Source organism: Magallana gigas, chromosome 3 (assembly GCF_963853765.1).
Source record: "Magallana gigas chromosome 3, xbMagGiga1.1, whole genome shotgun sequence".
NCBI classification, from domain to species: Eukaryota; Metazoa; Mollusca; class Bivalvia; order Ostreida; family Ostreidae; genus Magallana; species Magallana gigas.
The window spans coordinates 28,883,342-28,902,119 of NC_088855.1; the positions used below are offsets into that span (position 1 = coordinate 28,883,342).

Sequence of the window (18,778 nt, forward strand, 5' to 3'; positions counted from 1 at the left end):
TAGTTACATATAGAAAGCAATGAATTGATTAACTTTTGAAATAAACAACAAACACTGTGTTCCCTTTAAATGTTTTATGACAAATTGCTTCATGCAGAACATACATTATACATCGCAATAGGAAAGGCTCCTCAGCAAAACCAAGCACCAGAAACTGTCAGAAAAAAATTAACCATTTAAAATAAAGTAGAAGAAATGCACTTGGCATAAAACTTTGATAAATAAGTTTGCAAAACATCCTTATTTCTGTTGTACAAAATTTACAATGTTTTCCCCATGACAATTCACAAATGTACTTCCATTGGTAGTTTTTTCTTGCCTCTCTCTCTCTCTCTCTCTCTCAAAATTTTGGCAACCTTTGCACTTGGATAAAACATTTTGAATTGAAAACATTTATTGCTTTTCTTATGTTACCACTGTGACAAAATACATTCAGTATATGCTCACTCTCTCACTGGTAGGGCACTATATAAATACAGCCCTCGGTTAAGACAATGTCATTTACAAAAATTACAGAATACATTTTATTTTTTAATTAACATTTTTTTTCTTCTTCAAAATCCAAAAGATACTTGTAAATAATATGTTACACATTTTTATTTTATAGGTTATTTGGGCATAGAATTTGCATTAATTAGTGTTATTCAAATATATTTCATGAATGTACAACACATGTACTGATGTCTTCACTGTATAAATGTACCGTAATACATTTTTAAAGGGATTTTTAAGTAAGTTTTTTTTCTTAAACCTTACTGAAAAAAATGTAAATGAACAAAAAACATGAAATTATGTTAACAATAACAGTGCATAATCATAATAACAATGAAATGTAGAAAAAATATATTAATCTTTTAATAATATTGAATTTATTACTTAATTAATATACACAATACACTGTACTAAGATGAATATTTTTCAGTTAATTCCAACTAAAAGAATAAATAAATTAAACAGATTTATTTTTTTTAGGTGTTTTAATTTCTTCATTGTGAACCTGCATTTATTTTCAAACATTGGAGTAAATTAATGTTATTTTTCACTAACATTATTACTTCCCTTTCCTATAACTTTTTTTAACCCCCAAATTTAGAATTATCAAAAAATTGGTACCAATATGTTACACATTATTTGTGCAAACTGATAGTAATGCAAATAAATATTTGTAGATCTTTGGGATTGTAATATGGTCATACATGTAGATGCAACTGTACAAAATTAAGAATTAGATTCCAGTCAAAGATTCCTATCAAAATTAAAATAAAAATAAACGATGTGTGGCCAATCCAATTTCAATGATGTCATGACAAAAAGATCCATAGCACTATTGACCAAAAATAAAATAAAATAGAAGAATGAAATAAACCATCAACATATGTACAAAAATGTACAAACAGAAATACACCATTCAACATCTTCTAAATTGAAAAAAAAACAACCAAACTTTCCCTGGTTTGAAATCTAGTTGACAAATGCTGGCTATAATGTACAAGTATAATATTTCCATTACTTGTACTTTTAACAATTTGGAAATGTTTTACAGTTAACCTAGGCTGATCTGGTTTTGGATAACTATTTTAAAGATGGATTTGCTGATAACTACCATGCCCAAGCACCCACTAAACTTCCCTTTCCTCTACTTCAATATTTCTTGATAAGCATTAACAAACATAAGCTTTCCAGTGCTAATATTAATTTAGAACAAAAATGACAACTTGAACCCAAACTAAAATAATACATGGAAAAGATCAAGATATTTTCTTCTATCAAATCAAAATGTATTTAATCCTTAGTAAAATTATTACACATATTTTGAAACAAAAAGAAAACCAATATGGTATTTTATTTTTCCACCATTGAAATATCACCTTATGACTAAACAGCACATGTCAACAATGTTGTTTTCTTCTGAGTATTAAGAATAAGAAATTAACAAAAATCAACAGTATTTGAGATCATTCCAATCTTAAAACAATTCCTTTAAAACATCCACTATAATACCGGTACATATTACCCCGACATATTCAATACGTTTCGTCATCTGTAGGGGAAAAGATCATAAAAATCTCTGTTTCAGGAGAATTGGATTCTGATCTGGAGAATTTTAAGAGATTTGTTTACTTCCAGTATTAACAAATCCAAGAACATGGAAAAATGTTCTTTGAGCCAAAAATCATTTTAGGTTTGAATTTTTCAAAATAGCTGTTAATATAAATATAACTGTACACTAAATTTCTTACATTTCCTAACCATAATTGAGAGTTCATCACTGATATTTATTTTTTCTTAACAATGATGTATAACTGTAATCTGTAACCACTGTATATTTTTTATTCCACCATACTACTTTGCTGTAAACTGCAAATGAAATTTGAACATAGAGCGAAAGAAGACAAAACACAAGAGCAAACAACATGTAACAATGACAATGAACAGATGATCAGACTTGTACATAATTGGCATTAAATAACACACGTAAGTCATTCAGCATGAGAAAATATATGTTTGACATATCAATTTTCATCATATCATTTATGCACACATTTAACAATAAACCAAAATTGTTTAGAAGCCCTAGTTTGAAGCTGCATAGGCGAGCGGTCGTTCGTCGACCACCCCGTTAGATGCTCGCACATGTTTGGAAATCCTCTGCAGGTTGTTGAAGCAGCGATTACAGACTCTCTCCGGAGTCATCAAGTTCTGGTGAGGAATCATGCTGAAGTTCTCTGAGCAATTCCCGCAAAAAATGTTTCCACAGTTCCTTTAAAGTAAAAAGATATACTCTATTAAATCTATGATGAATTTCTACCTAAATCAGTTTATAAATCAAACATTTGCAGAAAACATGCAGTAAAATTATCATAAATATAATTTTTTCAAAAATCAAATGCGATATATTCAAGGTTGTGAATCTTTCATTAGAGACCATACATTCATTTAGTGCATTAAAAAATCCAATTACACACAGTAATTACAAAAGATACATAATACGCAAAACCGCGGACTTGGTTGATTGATCGAAGCAATAAATGAGTCAATGAAATCATTTTAATTGAAGCACATTTAACAAGAAGTCTTGAACTGAACACACCGAGTATTTCAAGGAATCAAGGTTTTGGCCGATTAAAATTTAGTGCTATATATAATATTATTTAGGTACCGTAAGTTGTAAAAATACAAAGCATACAAAGACCTTGATGTACAAGAAAGCATAGAAACATAAATTCTCCTCATTACATTTTTTCCACATGAAGTGATTGATTATTTCATGTAACCAAGCGAGGAGTTTTTTTTTAACTATTGTCAGCTGATATTGCCAGATAAATTACAAATGTGATCAATTAATCAAGTCTTGAAGAACTATAGCAAAACAGGTTTCAAATCGACACATTCCTTTTTTAATACACAACTACAAGGTTATTTAAGATTATCTTACTTCATGAGATTCATATCAACTGCAATGTAAACAAATAAATATACTGCCGTGGGCACTAACCACTAACATGAAATAATCAAACAATGTATTGTACCATACATCATAAAAATCTATTTCAATGCATGTAAGAATGTGTGTATTTTAAAGGTCCTCCACACTCAATGACTTACACTTTTTAGATTAGAACATCACAAAAGGAATACAGTCATGTATTTAATTGTACAGTGAATTATTTTATTACTTAATTACATGGCGTTCTTTGTCAAATCTTGTAGCTTAGTGGATATAGCATACTGACCTGCATACTATATGGCAAGGCCTTTTGTTTTAATGAAGAGAAATACATTATTGAATGTTCTGTTTTCCCCCAAAAAATTGCCACATTTTTCTGTCATTTTCTAGTCATACACTTGCTAGGATATATCCTTAAAGAATACCTCAGTTTGTGGCTGGTTTAAGAAACTTTCCCCCTGTTGTGTGGAGGACCCTTAACTGCACAGTAAAGACAATAAAGAATATATACAAACCTGCAGTGATGTTTTCTGACTAGAAACCCAAAGCCTGACTCGCACTCAGCACAGTGAGTGACCGCGTGGTCTGGAACCCAGCGAATCATCTTGGACTCGTTTTCGTCAATGTTCTCCCAGCTGACATCCGATGCAGCATTACTTCCAAGAGAGTTAAAATCGCCATTGACATCCGGGGATAAAAGCTTCAGGGGAAAAAAAAAAGAAGAAAATGTACGGGAGAAAAAAAGATTTCAAAAGGACTATATTTGATATAGGCCTAAAATGGCCCCCTAAAATGAACATCATCATTTTACTGTCTTTGTACAGATTATATGAGATGTTTTTACATAATGTTCATTTTGATTCAACTGCCCACAATTAAGAAATATGACATCGAAAAGACAACCTTTTCTTGCCATTTTGGCATTTTTAGCACAAAACAGCTTGTTTTTAAGCAGTTTTTCTTCAGAAAACATAGAGCGCATGCTTGAACAAACAAAGTATTTTAATCAGAGATGTATCTAACCAGGGCTAATAAGTGACCAAAAAATTGTCCTTGTTCAAGCATGCGCTCTATATTTCCCATTCATAAAACGATAAGAAAAAGGTCAATTTTTGACTGATTTTGATTGAATTATATAAATAGCTACACTTCTGACGTCATACACTGCCAGTGAGTGCAAATAAATCAAATAATTAGGTGAAAAATATATTTAACATCAACTCTTCTAAAATATAACATAACATTTTATTGTACCAAAGACACTTTAAAAAATTGTGAATTATGGGGGCCAAATTTAATTCATATCATATATAGTTCTTTGATAATTTAAAATTTTGTTTAAACAAATTTAAAACTCTGAAATCCTTAACAAAGTATCACTTACAATTTCATGTCCAAACAAGACAACATGTCAGAATATGCCTTACTATTTTACAGAACTTGGGGGGGGGGGGGGGGGGGGGGGGCAACAGCTCTAAAATTAAATACCATATCATCTTTATCCAAAATACACCTAGTTCCACCACTGCAGGCTGAAGCATGCTGAAGGAGAGCTGCATTGGCTGCAGCCAAGTGATTTCTGATCACTTTAATTTCTCTTTCATAATCCTCTTTAATCTTCTGTATGCCTTGTTGAACGGGATCATTAAAGGTTGTGAGTCCATCAGAATCAAGATGTCTGCTGAGGCGCCCCACCTTATGACAAAACTGGGATTCAGAAGACTGTAAAGAAACAAAATTAATTTACTCAACATAAGATAGAAACTTATTTAATCCTAGGTAACTTGTTATGTAAAGAATAAGACAAGTTACGTCCCTTAGCTTGTATGCAATATGATACATATTAAAGCTTTTAGTAAAAACTCTAAAAGACACAAACTTGAAGACATTCTTTGAAGATAGACACAATTTTTAAAAACATATAGGAAAAAGTATCAAAGTTCTACAAAAAAATATTTAACTGTATATGAAATTTGAGGCTACATATTAATTCTAACATATAGGGGTACATCTTGAAGCCATTGGAGTTAATTCCTACCTTGTCAGTTGCTGGTGTTGGTGGACAAGTGGAACTCTGGGAATTGACTGGAGTGGTTGGCAAACTTTTGAGCGGACTCTTTGACTGACTGAATCCATTGGAACTGCAGGTCAGCCGTAAAGGCGTGGACCGACTCAGATACTGATGAATACTGTACATACTGTCCACAGGGAGTCTCAAGTCCACATTGGAATTAGAGATATCACTAGTGCTGGTGCTAATGCTGGCACTTTTCTCAAGAGTCACTAATTTTTCTAGACTTAATTTATGTGCAGGCCTGGTGCCATTAACTTGATGATCTATCTTCTCCTCGGGTTTGCTCTCCCCATCCGTGATGGTATCTGTTGAACATTCAATGGCCGGACTTGATGTATCAGTATCCCCATTGTGATGAGAATTTCCATTACATTGTCCATTAACTAGATTATTTTCATCATTACTCTCTGGCTCAGTATCATCTTTGATATCTTGATCTCCATTTGTTAAATTCTCCTCTTCTAAATCACTACAATGGCCATTTGAAACAACTCCATTACTAGCAGTAACATCTCCATTTTGCTCTTTTTCCGGAGACGTTCCGTTCTTTAATTCACTATCTCTATGGCCATCTTCAGAATGTACAGTGCCATTGGAAACACAAACATTGCTAGAAGTCTTATCACAGTCTTTTGTCAAGAGAGAAGGGTCAAAGTTATCTAATATAATGCTAGGGTCGCTTTTCCTACGACTGGGACTACTAATGGGCTCCTGGCTGGGCCCTGCCAGATTCTCACAGGATCGAGTTTTCTGTAGATTACAGGTGTTGGTTTCTTGTTGCATTTCCTGTTGATCACATCCCAAGTCTTTCAGGTCGGTTGAACAGGTGTAATTGGAAAAGTAAACTGATGTCCAAAGAGTTAAATTTCTGACATCAAATTTTGGTCTTAATACCTGAAGGGAAAAGTATATGAAATTTCAATAATTTTTGGATTATTCTTTTCATTTCATACACTGTTCATTTACTACAATTACGCCAATGACCAAAAACTAAATAGCATCAACCATCCAGGAATTTTGTAAAATTTTGTAAAGAAATAAAAACATTAAATGTTTTGAGAGGAATTGGCATAACTAGTGAATGTTCTTTGTTTACCTGTTGCTCCTTGCTGGGTGAATACAAATGATTGTAGAACTGAGAATTACTAGGATGAAGCAGACTCCACAGAGACGAGGTTTGTACCGATAACTCTCCCTGTAACCTCTCCCGAGCCGTGTTACACAAAAAAGTTCCAAACAAGTGGGAATACGTATGTTGAACCATTTTAATCTGCAAAGCAAAATTCTCACTCATTAATAAACATAACATGCATTAAACGTTGAACATGTACACTTTATAGCAAAAAAATATGTTGTCAGCTAAATTCATAGGAAGTGTATATTGGTTACAATGAAATTGACATTCAATTACCAGATATGCTTCATTAAATTGGAATGCACATGGGAACTGTTTGAAAAGCTGATATACACAGTCCAGCCACTGGAGAAACACTGGAGACCGTTCATTGGGGTCTTCGGAGTTCACTCCATTGCCACACCTATCTGCAAACTTGTGACCGAATTCTAACCACTCCCTCTCCACCAGCACTTGAAAGCCCTGGGAAAAATAAATAAACGTGTAATTTTTCAATTAAAAAAAGATATTCTCCACAAGTCTATTTGATATTAAGATCACAAAAAGTAGAAATTTTAAATTCTCCGAACAAAATTCTCTTTACTATCATATGCAAAATTAAAATTTTGCCATTCTGCCATTTTACCCTTAATGATATGCAATGTCGGTATAAAATTCCGAAAAACAACAAGTTTTTGCTCTAAATTACATGAAAATTCTTTGTGTTTAATAAGGGTTTACAGAACAGTGGATAAATTGACACCATAATCTGCTCTACTTTTCAACTAAATGACATTAAAGTTTGCCATCCAACCTCTACAGTTCTGTAGTAGGGGTCCATCATCAACTCCGCCAAGGACACAATCTGAGAGGTCCTGTCCCACCCATCCGAGCAATGCACCACCACCGAGCGCCGCTCCTTACTCATTACATTCACCACCAGACACGCCGTTCGCAGCAGGTTGGCTAAATAGGTCATCCATTTAGTTCCCTCCAGACTCGAGAGCCAGCTGAAAAAAGAAGCAAAATGATAATAATGACCTAGTCCTTTACATGTAAATAAACTGTAGGTTTTAGGCTAAAGAAGCAGAAAATATTTAAAATGATGAGCTGAAGCAGCACAATTACACAGACCAGGTCATCTTAATTACCTGTTTGATGTTTTATGAATTTTGTTTGATAAACACAAGCTTACTTGAGTTGGTCAGATGCAGTACTACAGTGCTGCCTTAACTGAGTGAACGCTTTCCTTATGGCATGGATGTTGTCCAAATTCATGAACTGAATATCACAAGTAGGATAATATTCTACAAAAACAAAACAATAACTTTAAATATAAGTATTATCCATACATCCCTTTCTCATTAATCCAAAAAAGTCTACAGGTATAAGCCATTCTTCAAACCTATAAATGCATCAACAGATCCAACATATAAGAAAATAAAGTGTTCCTCTACACAGTTTAATCTGGTTGCTACTGACCTACACACTCCACTCCTCCTCCTTTCAGTCGGTTTGCCATGGACGCTCGGTAGGACCTACAGTCCACTATCATGACCCTCTTGTCTGAGCCATCAAGGTCTTCTACAAAATCAATCCAATAATGCATGTTTTCAATTATAATTCTTTTTCTTTTCCTTCTTTTTTAAGGAAATTAAGGTTTCTATTTTGTGTTTTTTTTATTGTCATAGATGCAAAATATCTCCAAAATGACACATTACTCTTTTTTGTGGCTGAAAAATTAAAATCAAAATAATTGGGAACAGAACTGTACATAGTATTACAGTCCATTTTACAACAAAACTTAATTAATCAATTTCTTTTAACAAAATTAGTTGTGTAGGATACGAACCTTCACTTTGTGAGCCAGATTCTGAGCCGCTGGTGTCCTCACTGATGTTGGGATTTTTCTGACTCTTCCCAGGGTTCTGTTCACACGCCTCAGAGAAAGCCTTCATCAGGTTTTCGTCCTCCGTGTTCCGCCAGTTAAAGAACCCGCTCTCCGGCTGACTGCACCTAACAAGCACTGCACCATTTCTTTGGTTTCTGAGAATTTAAAAATACACATCGTGTCATCATCACCTAAATACAAATTGACTAGTATGCTTCAGAGCAAGTACTGTAGTATTATTCAAATTTATGGTGGATAAATTTCATGGAACTTTGTGGGTATCCTTTAGGCTTTACACTCAAATCTACATCATTAACAAGTTATGAATCAAGGTCTTGAATCCAAGAAAATTCAACAAAAAGTACTTTCATGTGAATTTTAAACTAGCGTGATCTTATACATGTACTGTACATTTAAGCTGGTTCAGTACTGGAAAACTCACTTTCAACATCCATGGCCAAAAATTAAGAATATTCAGTGGAAAGGAGCTGTTTACAGAGAATTCTTCCAAAAAAAGCTATTTTGCAAACATATTTGAACAATACAATCAAGTACAGGGCTTAAGCCAAATGTGCTTTCCCATTGACAAAAATACTATGCCATTAAAATATTTCACGTATTGAAAAGAGGAGTATCTGTAAAATAATTCTTTTATAAACTTTTGTTCATTAGGAAATACATTCAATCACTCAACATGCAAATTCATAAGTATTTTTTCAATGACTCTTTGCATTTTGTGCATTTTCAAGCACTTTCTGAGGACTTGTGTCAAGATTCAAGCCCTTCTCGTGCTCTCTATTCCCATACTTTAGTTAAACTGATATTTGAATTCACACAGAACCTCTCTGCTGTTTATTACCTCCACACCACCGAGGGGAACCTCTTGAGAGACCGGAAGCCAGCCGAACTCTTGATCTCGTCATCAGTGATGCTGGCCGGTACGATGTGATTCCGAGGGTACGTGGGACACAAACTGTAAAACAGACGGACAAAAGTATTTACAACGTTTCTTACTATGAAAATATACAATATAGAAAAACAAACTTCGGATAAACATGTATACAGTAAAACATGCTTATAACGAAGTGCCACAATTGGGTGATTTTGCTTTGCTATAAGTGTAATTCGTTATATCCGTCAAGTTTACATCATGTACTATAGTCACGGGGAATGGAAATCACTTCACTTTAAGTGTCAATTCATAATATACATGTTCTTAATAACCATGTTTTACTGTACTCTTATGTAATAAATACTTAGTGATTTTTTTTTTCTAGGAATACATTAAATTTTTAATCATTTTAAAATCAATTGGTAATATGCCCCCTTCAAACCTTAAGTACAATTCAAAACATTATAGTGTTATTATCAGAGCCTTTAAGAAATGTGTTAATACAAAAAAAGCCCCCCTAAAATAGAATCTTTCACAGCTATGAACTAAACACTGTCACAAGGTTGTAATTAATTGTTGTGTCACTCATTATCGTCCATGATGACAGTTCATTCAACATTCCTGACATGCTGTTCCAGGTCTTACCTGAAGTCTTCGTTGACATAGGTGATGCGCCACGCCTTCCCACTCTTCAGATCAAATTTCTGTCTCTCGATCTCTTTCCCAAAACTGTATGTGTAGGTCTCATCTGAAAAGTGTCACCATTACAACGAAAATTCAGTATCTTTCATCATACATCCATGTTTTCTTAGCAGTCAGATCGTTTTATACATATCTCAATTTTTTTACTGACCAGAATTCAACAATGATTAATTAAAAGAAAATATTGCATCATAACTATGACTCAGAAAAAAACGTCCTATAAACCATTCATTCAAAAGATAATCAACAGGTGACATTTTCTGACAGTCTGCCCCAAGGTTTCCCATATACACACTTGGACTGGCCTGCACTAAGGTGATGCAAGAATTCTACACTGCACTTTAATGAGGTGTGCATTAGTAGTACACTATACACCAGGTGAACAAAAAAAATGTATGCCTGTATTGTTTGTTGCGTCTGTATAATAAGATGAAACAGATCTCATTATGTATGGATGAGTTCACCATCAGCGTTTATCACTTGATGAATTTTTAGACAGCTAATATATATCGAATGAATGAATTATACCCTTTGGCAATGTAAAAACTATAAAATGTTTGAGTGGGGATTTTTTAAATTTTCCAGGAAAACAATGAGTAAATCAGGACTTTGATTATTAAACCAAACCTTTTATTTGCTTAACCATATCATGTAAATTGACTTAAAAGGCAAATAAGGAAATTTATAAACTAGGATAAATCTAAACAAATATCCTTTTGATCATAATTTTCACACTAGCAGATACATGTACAATTAAGTACCGGTCCCAATATGTACAAAACCGCACTTTACCTTTTTGGCACAACTGATGGCAGTTTTCTGGATCCTGAGAACCAGAGTTATGGTCTTGGCACCAGGCGTGAAAAGTGAAGGCAAAGAACTCATTGAGCTGTTTGGGAGCGGTCAGCTTGCTCATGATACGGAGGAACCATGACTGACAGGCATCATTGTCATTAAAGCCACACCTAGGAAGATATAATGAACATGTTACTGATTTTCAAATCATTGATACATGTACATGTCTTGAATCAGATACAAACAAAACAGTGTAGACATTTTTAAAAGGAGGAGGGGCGGTGGAAATGAAATGGAGGGGGGGGGGGGGGTTACAAATTGTAGCCAGTGCATTAATAGGATATTTTTTGACATTTTTTTTTTAAATTGGAAAAGGATATAGGGGTATTGGTAGGAGAAATGTAGCTTATTACAGCAAGTGCATTAAATGGGTATTTGTATTATCCATGCATAGTCATTGAAATCAAATCAAATTTATTACACCTCTTTTGGTTACCTTCCAAGTTCATACAAAACACTGATCTTTGTGTCAGTCAATATTTTCCAACACAGTGCAATTTTAACACATTAAATGGCTTACACACTTTAAAATATAAACAAGAAACAGAAATAAATTGAAGGTGTTTTCTGGCAATTATCGTCCAAGTAATCTTTTCAGCTTTAGTAGCATTAAAACTTGCTGACAGTTACCCATCAAGATTTTATTTATACTAAGCTACCTTCTTATTTTGTCAACATCTGAACATCTAAAATTACATAATGGATAAAACTAGAAAACCAAAGATGAGTATGTGTTAAAGTATTGATCATGTGTGTATCTTATGATTGCTGAGTCAGCCAATATTTGTTTACATGTATGTAGACTAGCTAATACATCCTTATTTCTATATAAGCTTGCAAGTGAACTTTATGTGACCTCAAGAATGATAATAAGTAGATAGGCTTTTTATTCAGGAAGTCATCATAAAATAATCAATATCAGTAAAATACGAAAAATATAGTTAGTTCATACATAACTGAAATGCACAACAAATTCTTTGTATGCATAGTTTCAATGCATACTATATACATTTTTATTGGCTAGTTTATTAAGTTGTTTACTTCAATTATTAACAAGATCCAGACTTCCAAATTCATATGAACTTGTATGAACCCTCAATACACATTAAGAGCATCTGAACCAGAAATGTCTTTAACACAGTTCCTGCTGGTCTCCCATTCAGAGACGGCTAGCAAGAGCTGTGATCAATCCAAATTACAGCCAGCAGACAGTTCTAACACTACGATCCCACAAGCTTTCCATTGCAGACATATCGATCTCTCCTTTAATTGTAACCTTACAGCACCTATACCTATCTCAAAATCTAATTTAAATTGTTTTCACAGGTTACATGTAACCTTTTTTAAAAAGACACAATTCACAACAAAAATAAGTATTTTTCAGTGTCTGAACAGCAGGTATGAAAAAAGAATTTCAATTCTCAACACTTCAGTATGCATGAGTTGAAAATATATTACCGGTTCAACAATGTTCTTATTTTTCTAAAGAATGCCTTCAGGTATGTTTGTGAACAACACCTCATTTGAACCTCAGGTAAAGAATAAATGAAGAACAAATGGCTAGACTTAAAAATAAAACAGATTTGATCAAGTTTTTTCAGGTAACAAACAAGACCATATATTTCATTGACATGTGCACTTTTTCTCTGTATTTATAAACATGTGCATATCAATCACATTAATCTACCATGCATATATAAATAAATAACATCTTGGCAGATCTTTCACATTTTCTCTAATTCTTCTTTCATTGCTAAAGTACTGAATATATTAGGACTCCATGTTAATCATATACATATATCAAAATTTTAATGAAGGGGGATATGGGGGGGGGGGGGGGTGGTGGCACAGAATCACTCATCAAGATGTAAACAAAAAATAAGTGTATTTGTACATGCTTGGATAATTGCATGACAATTTTAAAAAAAAATAAAAAAAACTTGTCTTTTATCTGTCGGGCCATCTGTTGCCCTCAGCACAATATACCAGTACCTACGGAGATGACAGTCTAGGCAAACAGTGTGACAGGACATTACATCAGACTATCGATCACTTTTACAAGTCTCCACCGCTGTACAACTCCATTCAAAATGACTCACCAATGCCCCCCTTTACTATTGAAATCTACCTTCAAGATTACATAACACACCTGCTTATTGTTAATGCCTTGTAAATTTCAATCTGTCCTGAATAAACAAGATTTAATCAAAAAACCAAACTATACAGATGGACATTGATGCATAATCAGCAATCTTAAGCCCATTGAGATTTTTTACTCTCCTTTTTTTTTTGCCCCTCTTGATGATAAGCAAGACAATGTTAAGTGTTTCCTGAGTACCCTAATACATGTTTACAAGTATGTATTGTCCTGAATGTTTGCTTACTTTAGTTGTGTATTCAGGGCAGTTTTATTTATAGTCAATATATATATATGGCCAACTACAGAACAGAAAGTAGCCAGATAACCCACTTATTTGTTTGCAGAGTTCTCATATTTTTATCAAGTCTGTTATGAAAATTTAGATTTGCCTTTAACTAAAATCAATACTTGCAATTCATAAGATTACACCTTTACTTAGATACACCATATAATGTTTTGGAATATTCCTCCTTCCGTACATTTGTACTATTACACCACACCGGACCCAGATTTGGAATCAATTGTATCTTATCTTATAATGTGTATAAAGCATGTAGTTGAATGAAACCTCTCATATAAAGCTCAATATTGCACTGTAAATCTCAGCGCAAAATTGCCTAAATCGGCCTTAATCAATAAATTATTCTCTTTCATGAAAGTAAGTAAAGTTCCTTTCCCCTAACCTTGCTACTGTAGCATCCTTGCAGTAGATGTTCAGGAAGAAGATATCTGTCCGTTCGACGGAATCGATCATTCCGATGGGCACATTTACAAAGGCCTTCTTGAACGTGACCAGGAGTCTGTAATTGGACAGAGCAATGACCCCATCAGTGGTCCTTCCCAGGAACTCCCCGGCTTCTCCGGGAAGAAGGGGAATGGGGATCTGGAGGGATTCATCCTCCCGAACCAGTTTCTTTTTTGGGAACAGGTCTGATCTGTTGATGCATTCTATACTAGTTGGCTCATCAGCATATGCCTACATGAATAAAAAATAAAATGAATAAAAATCCAATGCACAAATTCAAGCACACTGCATAATGTATAGGTTAAAATGAGAGTAATTTTATCATAGAATAATTTGTGTGTGTTTTTTTTTTTTGTTGAACTGCTCTACAGATGTAATAATATGTCAGCAAAACTGAAATGAAATTAAAAATTCATAATGATTCTTTCTCAAATTCAACACAGCATATTGAAATAATGAAAACCAATTTTTGTTAGACTGTTCGTGTATGCAGACAGACGTTACTTATGGAAGAGCTACCAGGGAATTGACAGCCATTAATAATGTATTTTATTGACACCAATAAGTGTGTATTTATGTTTAATGACTGTCCTTGCCATGCAGTCCTATCAAGCACATATATGTTCTCTAGCGATAATCTAGTTCACTCAGCATGAAGTGTGAAGTGTCAAAAAAAATTGCATTATATTTCCAGAAATCATCTTCGCAACCCCCCCCCCACTGAAAAAAAAAACTAATGCAAAACTCTTACCATTTTCAGATGCATTTGGCATATATATTGCTGATGGCACTTTTTCTATGAAAATTCAGCGCAGCGGATCTTCACTAATGCTCACACGGTTGTTCCTATTATAAAATACAAGGCAATAAAAATGTCATTAACAAGTTAATTCAAACGTTAAAAGTCCAACTTTATTGAAACATTTATTTTAGGATCAATAACTGCACCAGTCTTCAGAAAATTTTACCTTATGTTATTTCTGTCAAAGAAATTTTCTATTGAGATTCAAAACGTTCAAAATCCAACTTTGTTGAAACAGCACTTTTTTTACGTTGCCGACTGGCATTTAAATTCACCGTATTCATTCATGATTCTCAAAAAATAAATCAATGCAGGTATCTAAATATATCTTCTCCCAGACTACAAGGCCATCCACAAGTCTTTTTTAATGGTTTATCTATATCCAAAATCATATCAATCCTTACTTCAAATATTTTGCGTGCTTTTTAAATGCATGACCAAATGCGAAATTTGATCATTTGCTGTGAAATGAAAGTAAACATCTCAATGACTATTCATCAGGGATTTCCAAATAGAAAAAAAATAATTAGCAACTGATAATGATGCATGCATGTACTTTCATTTCTTTTAAGAAATACATTATGTGTTTTCCCTATTTGCATTTTTCAAAGAAAACTAGTGATATGAAACTGACATTAGTCAGGTGAAACTACTTCTCTCTAAAACCTTTTAGACTTGATAAAGAGTAAGAAAAAAAAAGAATATTTTACCTACTTTTTCCAATTTCGTATTAACAATATAAAGGACTACTGTACATTGTAAATAAAACTACTGGTGTAGTAAAATTACCACAACAGGGAAGTGTTATTCATAAATACAACTTGTACCTATCAGATAGTAGTACTTGTCAATTGTTCAATAAAGGTGCTGAGTAGGCATTTCATATATTTCTCTATATTTTTTTTTTTAATTAATCAGTGTATTTTATAACAATAAAAGCTGATACTACAGTATGTACTTCAAGTTGGAAATTATTAATCTGAAATGAACAGGCCATAAAAAGTTCATAGTTTTAAATTTTAATTCACTCAACTTTATCATGATTCAGATTTCTATATCTTTTGACCTTTTTAGGATGATCGATATATATGGCTTATATTGGTTATTTGCTTTGATCAATTTAATTCTTTGCGTAATTCACTAATTACTACATGACCAACAATAATTATGACAGAAAATAACGCATTATAACTTAATTTATATAAGTCTATTCTTGAAAACACTTGTGATATCTTAAACAAACAAGTGTTATCATGAGATAACTAATTGACTCAATATCCTTTTGAACCATTTATGCAGTGGTCACTTTCTACAACAGATTACCTAAAAAGAAATCAAACACACACTGCACAAAATGCTTATTTGATACGGTACCTGTGTTTCAGAAGTATATTCATTCAATGCATAGGTGAACTCACTGGTTGTCAATTTCAACAAATGGTATCGCAGTATTATAGCATAGAGGTAAAAGTTTAAAACTAAGGTCCATGAAATACCCTGGCCTGCCACTATTGCAAGCACCTGCTCTTTTGATATAATTGCATTTTGTACTGTTATCATTTTCGAACAATCAGTTAACCAGGGGGTAACTTGATGTCTTATACAGGATAAAAAAAGTAATGACTTAATCTACACCTGAATAGATATCTGCATTTTAGTCACAATAATTGTGATATTTATTCAGCTAACGCTGAAGTCACCGACTAATGTACTTCTCATGTACATAATTTAACTAAGTAAAAAAATAAGACTGCTCAAGGATAGTACATTTCCTGTCAATAATATTCTGTTGGTATATAGTGGTATTTACAATTCTGTGTATTTATATATAGGCCTTCAGAAGACAGATTACATAAGATGCGATTATACCATTCCACTTGTCATTGAACCTACACCTCACGACTTAAGTAATGATTCTTTAACACTGTCTTATCTTAGTCAGTGCATGAGACCGTATGATTCTGACATGCACTTGACTTCATCATTATCTTGACATTTAGTTTTTTTTAGTGCACACAACATACGCGACTTATATTTGTAACCAAATGTTTACTGTGACAAAATATGCTGATGTGCATTTTGAGTTAATGCTTATGCACTTATCTAACGACAGAGTTATGTCTTGCAGCCATGTTAAACTGAGTAAGATAATAATGAAATATACTACGTCTATGTTTGTCATCCGTTGCCAAAATCAAAACTAGGCCATAACATGTTTCAGCGGAAACGCCTCCTTTTAAAGCTTCTTACCTAAAAAGAATTTAGGTCCTGTTTTCTGTGGAAATCCACAGAACTTTATCTGGGAAATCCTTGGGAAAAATTCACTTCAGTAAATCATGCAGACGGGTATACTTATTTGCCCGGTAATCATAATAAAAATGGCGGAGCAAAATGTCAACAACGGTGACGTCATTTTATTGGTCATATGATAAAGGTCGAATGCCTTTGAACGTGCGCACTATTTACCGAAAAGTATCCTTAACGTCAGGGGCGCCGTTTGCTTTTCATTTACAACATATTTTTGAACGTTGAAGTGGAGTATGTGTGATCAACAAAGAATTTCTTGCCCACTTTTTTACTTCGAGTAACCAGGCACCAAGGGCACATAGCATCGTTTAATAAAAAAAAAAGGGGGGGGGGCAGACCTATCCGAAATCTTGACAAGCCGAAAAATCAACTAGGCCATAACATATTTCAGCGTAAACGCGTCCTTTTTATTTTCCCCATCTATCAAAAACCAACAAACAAACAAACAAAAAAACCCACCAATTCGACAATCTTTTGGGCGGAGAAGGGGAGGGGGCGGAGGACTTCCCATTTATAAATAATAGACAATTTAATTTCAATGAATCAATACTATCTCCGTATCCGTCGCTTTTAGTTTTTATCCCTTCTATTGGTATTTTATGATACTTTGATTTAAAAAAAGAAAGAAAAAACAAGAAAAAAATGTTTTAAAAAATACACATAGAAGGAAGAATATATCAAGGTTTAAAATTAATATTTTTCAAGTCTCAAGAGTCAATAAAATTCATACAACATACTGATAAGTAAAGGTCACCAGTAATTGTTTGCTTAAAGGGGCATGGTCACGATTTTGGTCAAATTCAGTTTTACTGTTTTTCATGATAATTCAGAATGCTTTAGGAATGTGTTTCAAATGATCATGTGAAATTTGAGAGTCAGGCATACAGTTATGAGCAAGATACAAGACTTACAATTCTTTGTCATGTAAACAAGGCTCGTGTCCTGTTTTTATTTACTATACCATCTTCCTATTCATTTCAGTTATGCATACAAAAACAGTTCCTAACGTTTAACACTTTTATTTTAGGCTTAAAACTGGAATTTTCATTTCAAAATTCAAAATGTAAATAAAAGATACTGGACAAATAATTTTTGACCCAAAAATCGTGACCATACCCCTTTAATGTATAACTTCTCCAGAACGTATCTCTACAAAAATATATGCATGTACATATTATGTAAAACGGTTTTCAAAAACGAATCATCTACAAAATAAATTCAAACAGATGTACGGGGCAAGCTAACCTAAGAAGTTATGTCTATACGAAATCCTTCAAATTAACTTAATTACCATGAATACCTTTAAAGTACTTCATTGCATGACACATGCATATTCTTGATATTACATGTAGATGTTATTACAGAATTAAGGAAAACAATTTCTTTAAATTTGCAATTGCAAATATTCAGATTCAAGTCATTGATTTTTCAGTTTTTAGCTGAAAAAGTTTAGTTTTTCCGGTGACACGTTTGTCATATTAATCTGGTCCAATATATCATAACTGAGAATAAAATTAAATAAAATTCTGAATTCCTCTAATCGTTGGAATACGCGTTTTGTACAATTAATCAAAGGAGATTATTTCTGTCATCGTTTTGTATGGCTAAATGCCATATTGCCAAAATTATATTTTATGATTTGAAATGTGAAAAAATCAAAAAAAAATTCTCTCTCTCTCTCTCTCTCTCTCTCTCTCTCTCTCTCTCTCTCTCTCTCTCTCTCTCTCTCTCTCTCTCTCTCTCTCTCATATCATTTAATGATTATACAGAGGATTTAGAGACATCAATATATAAATCAACAGGGACGT

The 18,778-nt window shown here is 33.3% G+C and overlaps 1 protein-coding gene across 4 annotated transcripts; it reads right to left on the reverse strand.

Moving 5' to 3' along the window:
- Window positions 1-59: 59 nt before the first annotated feature.
- Window positions 60-17,074, reverse strand: LOC105321837 (myotubularin-related protein 4). Of its 4 annotated transcripts, XM_020064692.3 has the most exons (17): window positions 16,914-17,074; window positions 14,613-14,707; window positions 13,800-14,092; window positions 10,914-11,086; window positions 10,065-10,167; window positions 9,387-9,500; window positions 8,489-8,682; window positions 8,119-8,220; window positions 7,832-7,943; window positions 7,451-7,646; window positions 6,934-7,119; window positions 6,619-6,792; window positions 5,487-6,416; window positions 4,937-5,170; window positions 3,964-4,148; window positions 3,437-3,455; window positions 2,677-2,761 (listed from the first exon to the last, which is right to left on the reverse strand). In XM_020064692.3, the coding sequence occupies exons 2-16, from the start codon at window positions 14,625-14,627 to the stop codon at window positions 3,452-3,454; spliced, it is 3,015 nt and encodes a 1,004-aa protein (XP_019920251.3). In that variant the 5' UTR covers window positions 14,628-14,707; window positions 16,914-17,074; the 3' UTR covers window positions 2,677-2,761; window positions 3,437-3,451. The 4 variants fall into 4 exon arrangements, with proteins under 4 accessions (XP_011418606.3, XP_011418605.3, XP_034339060.2 ...); XM_011420304.4 differs by lacking the exon at window positions 3,437-3,455 and having other exon boundaries at window positions 60-2,761; XM_011420303.4 differs by lacking the exons at window positions 3,437-3,455; window positions 16,914-17,074 and adding an exon at window positions 16,038-16,204 and having other exon boundaries at window positions 60-2,761.
- Between the last annotated feature and the right edge of the window lie 1,704 nt (window positions 17,075-18,778).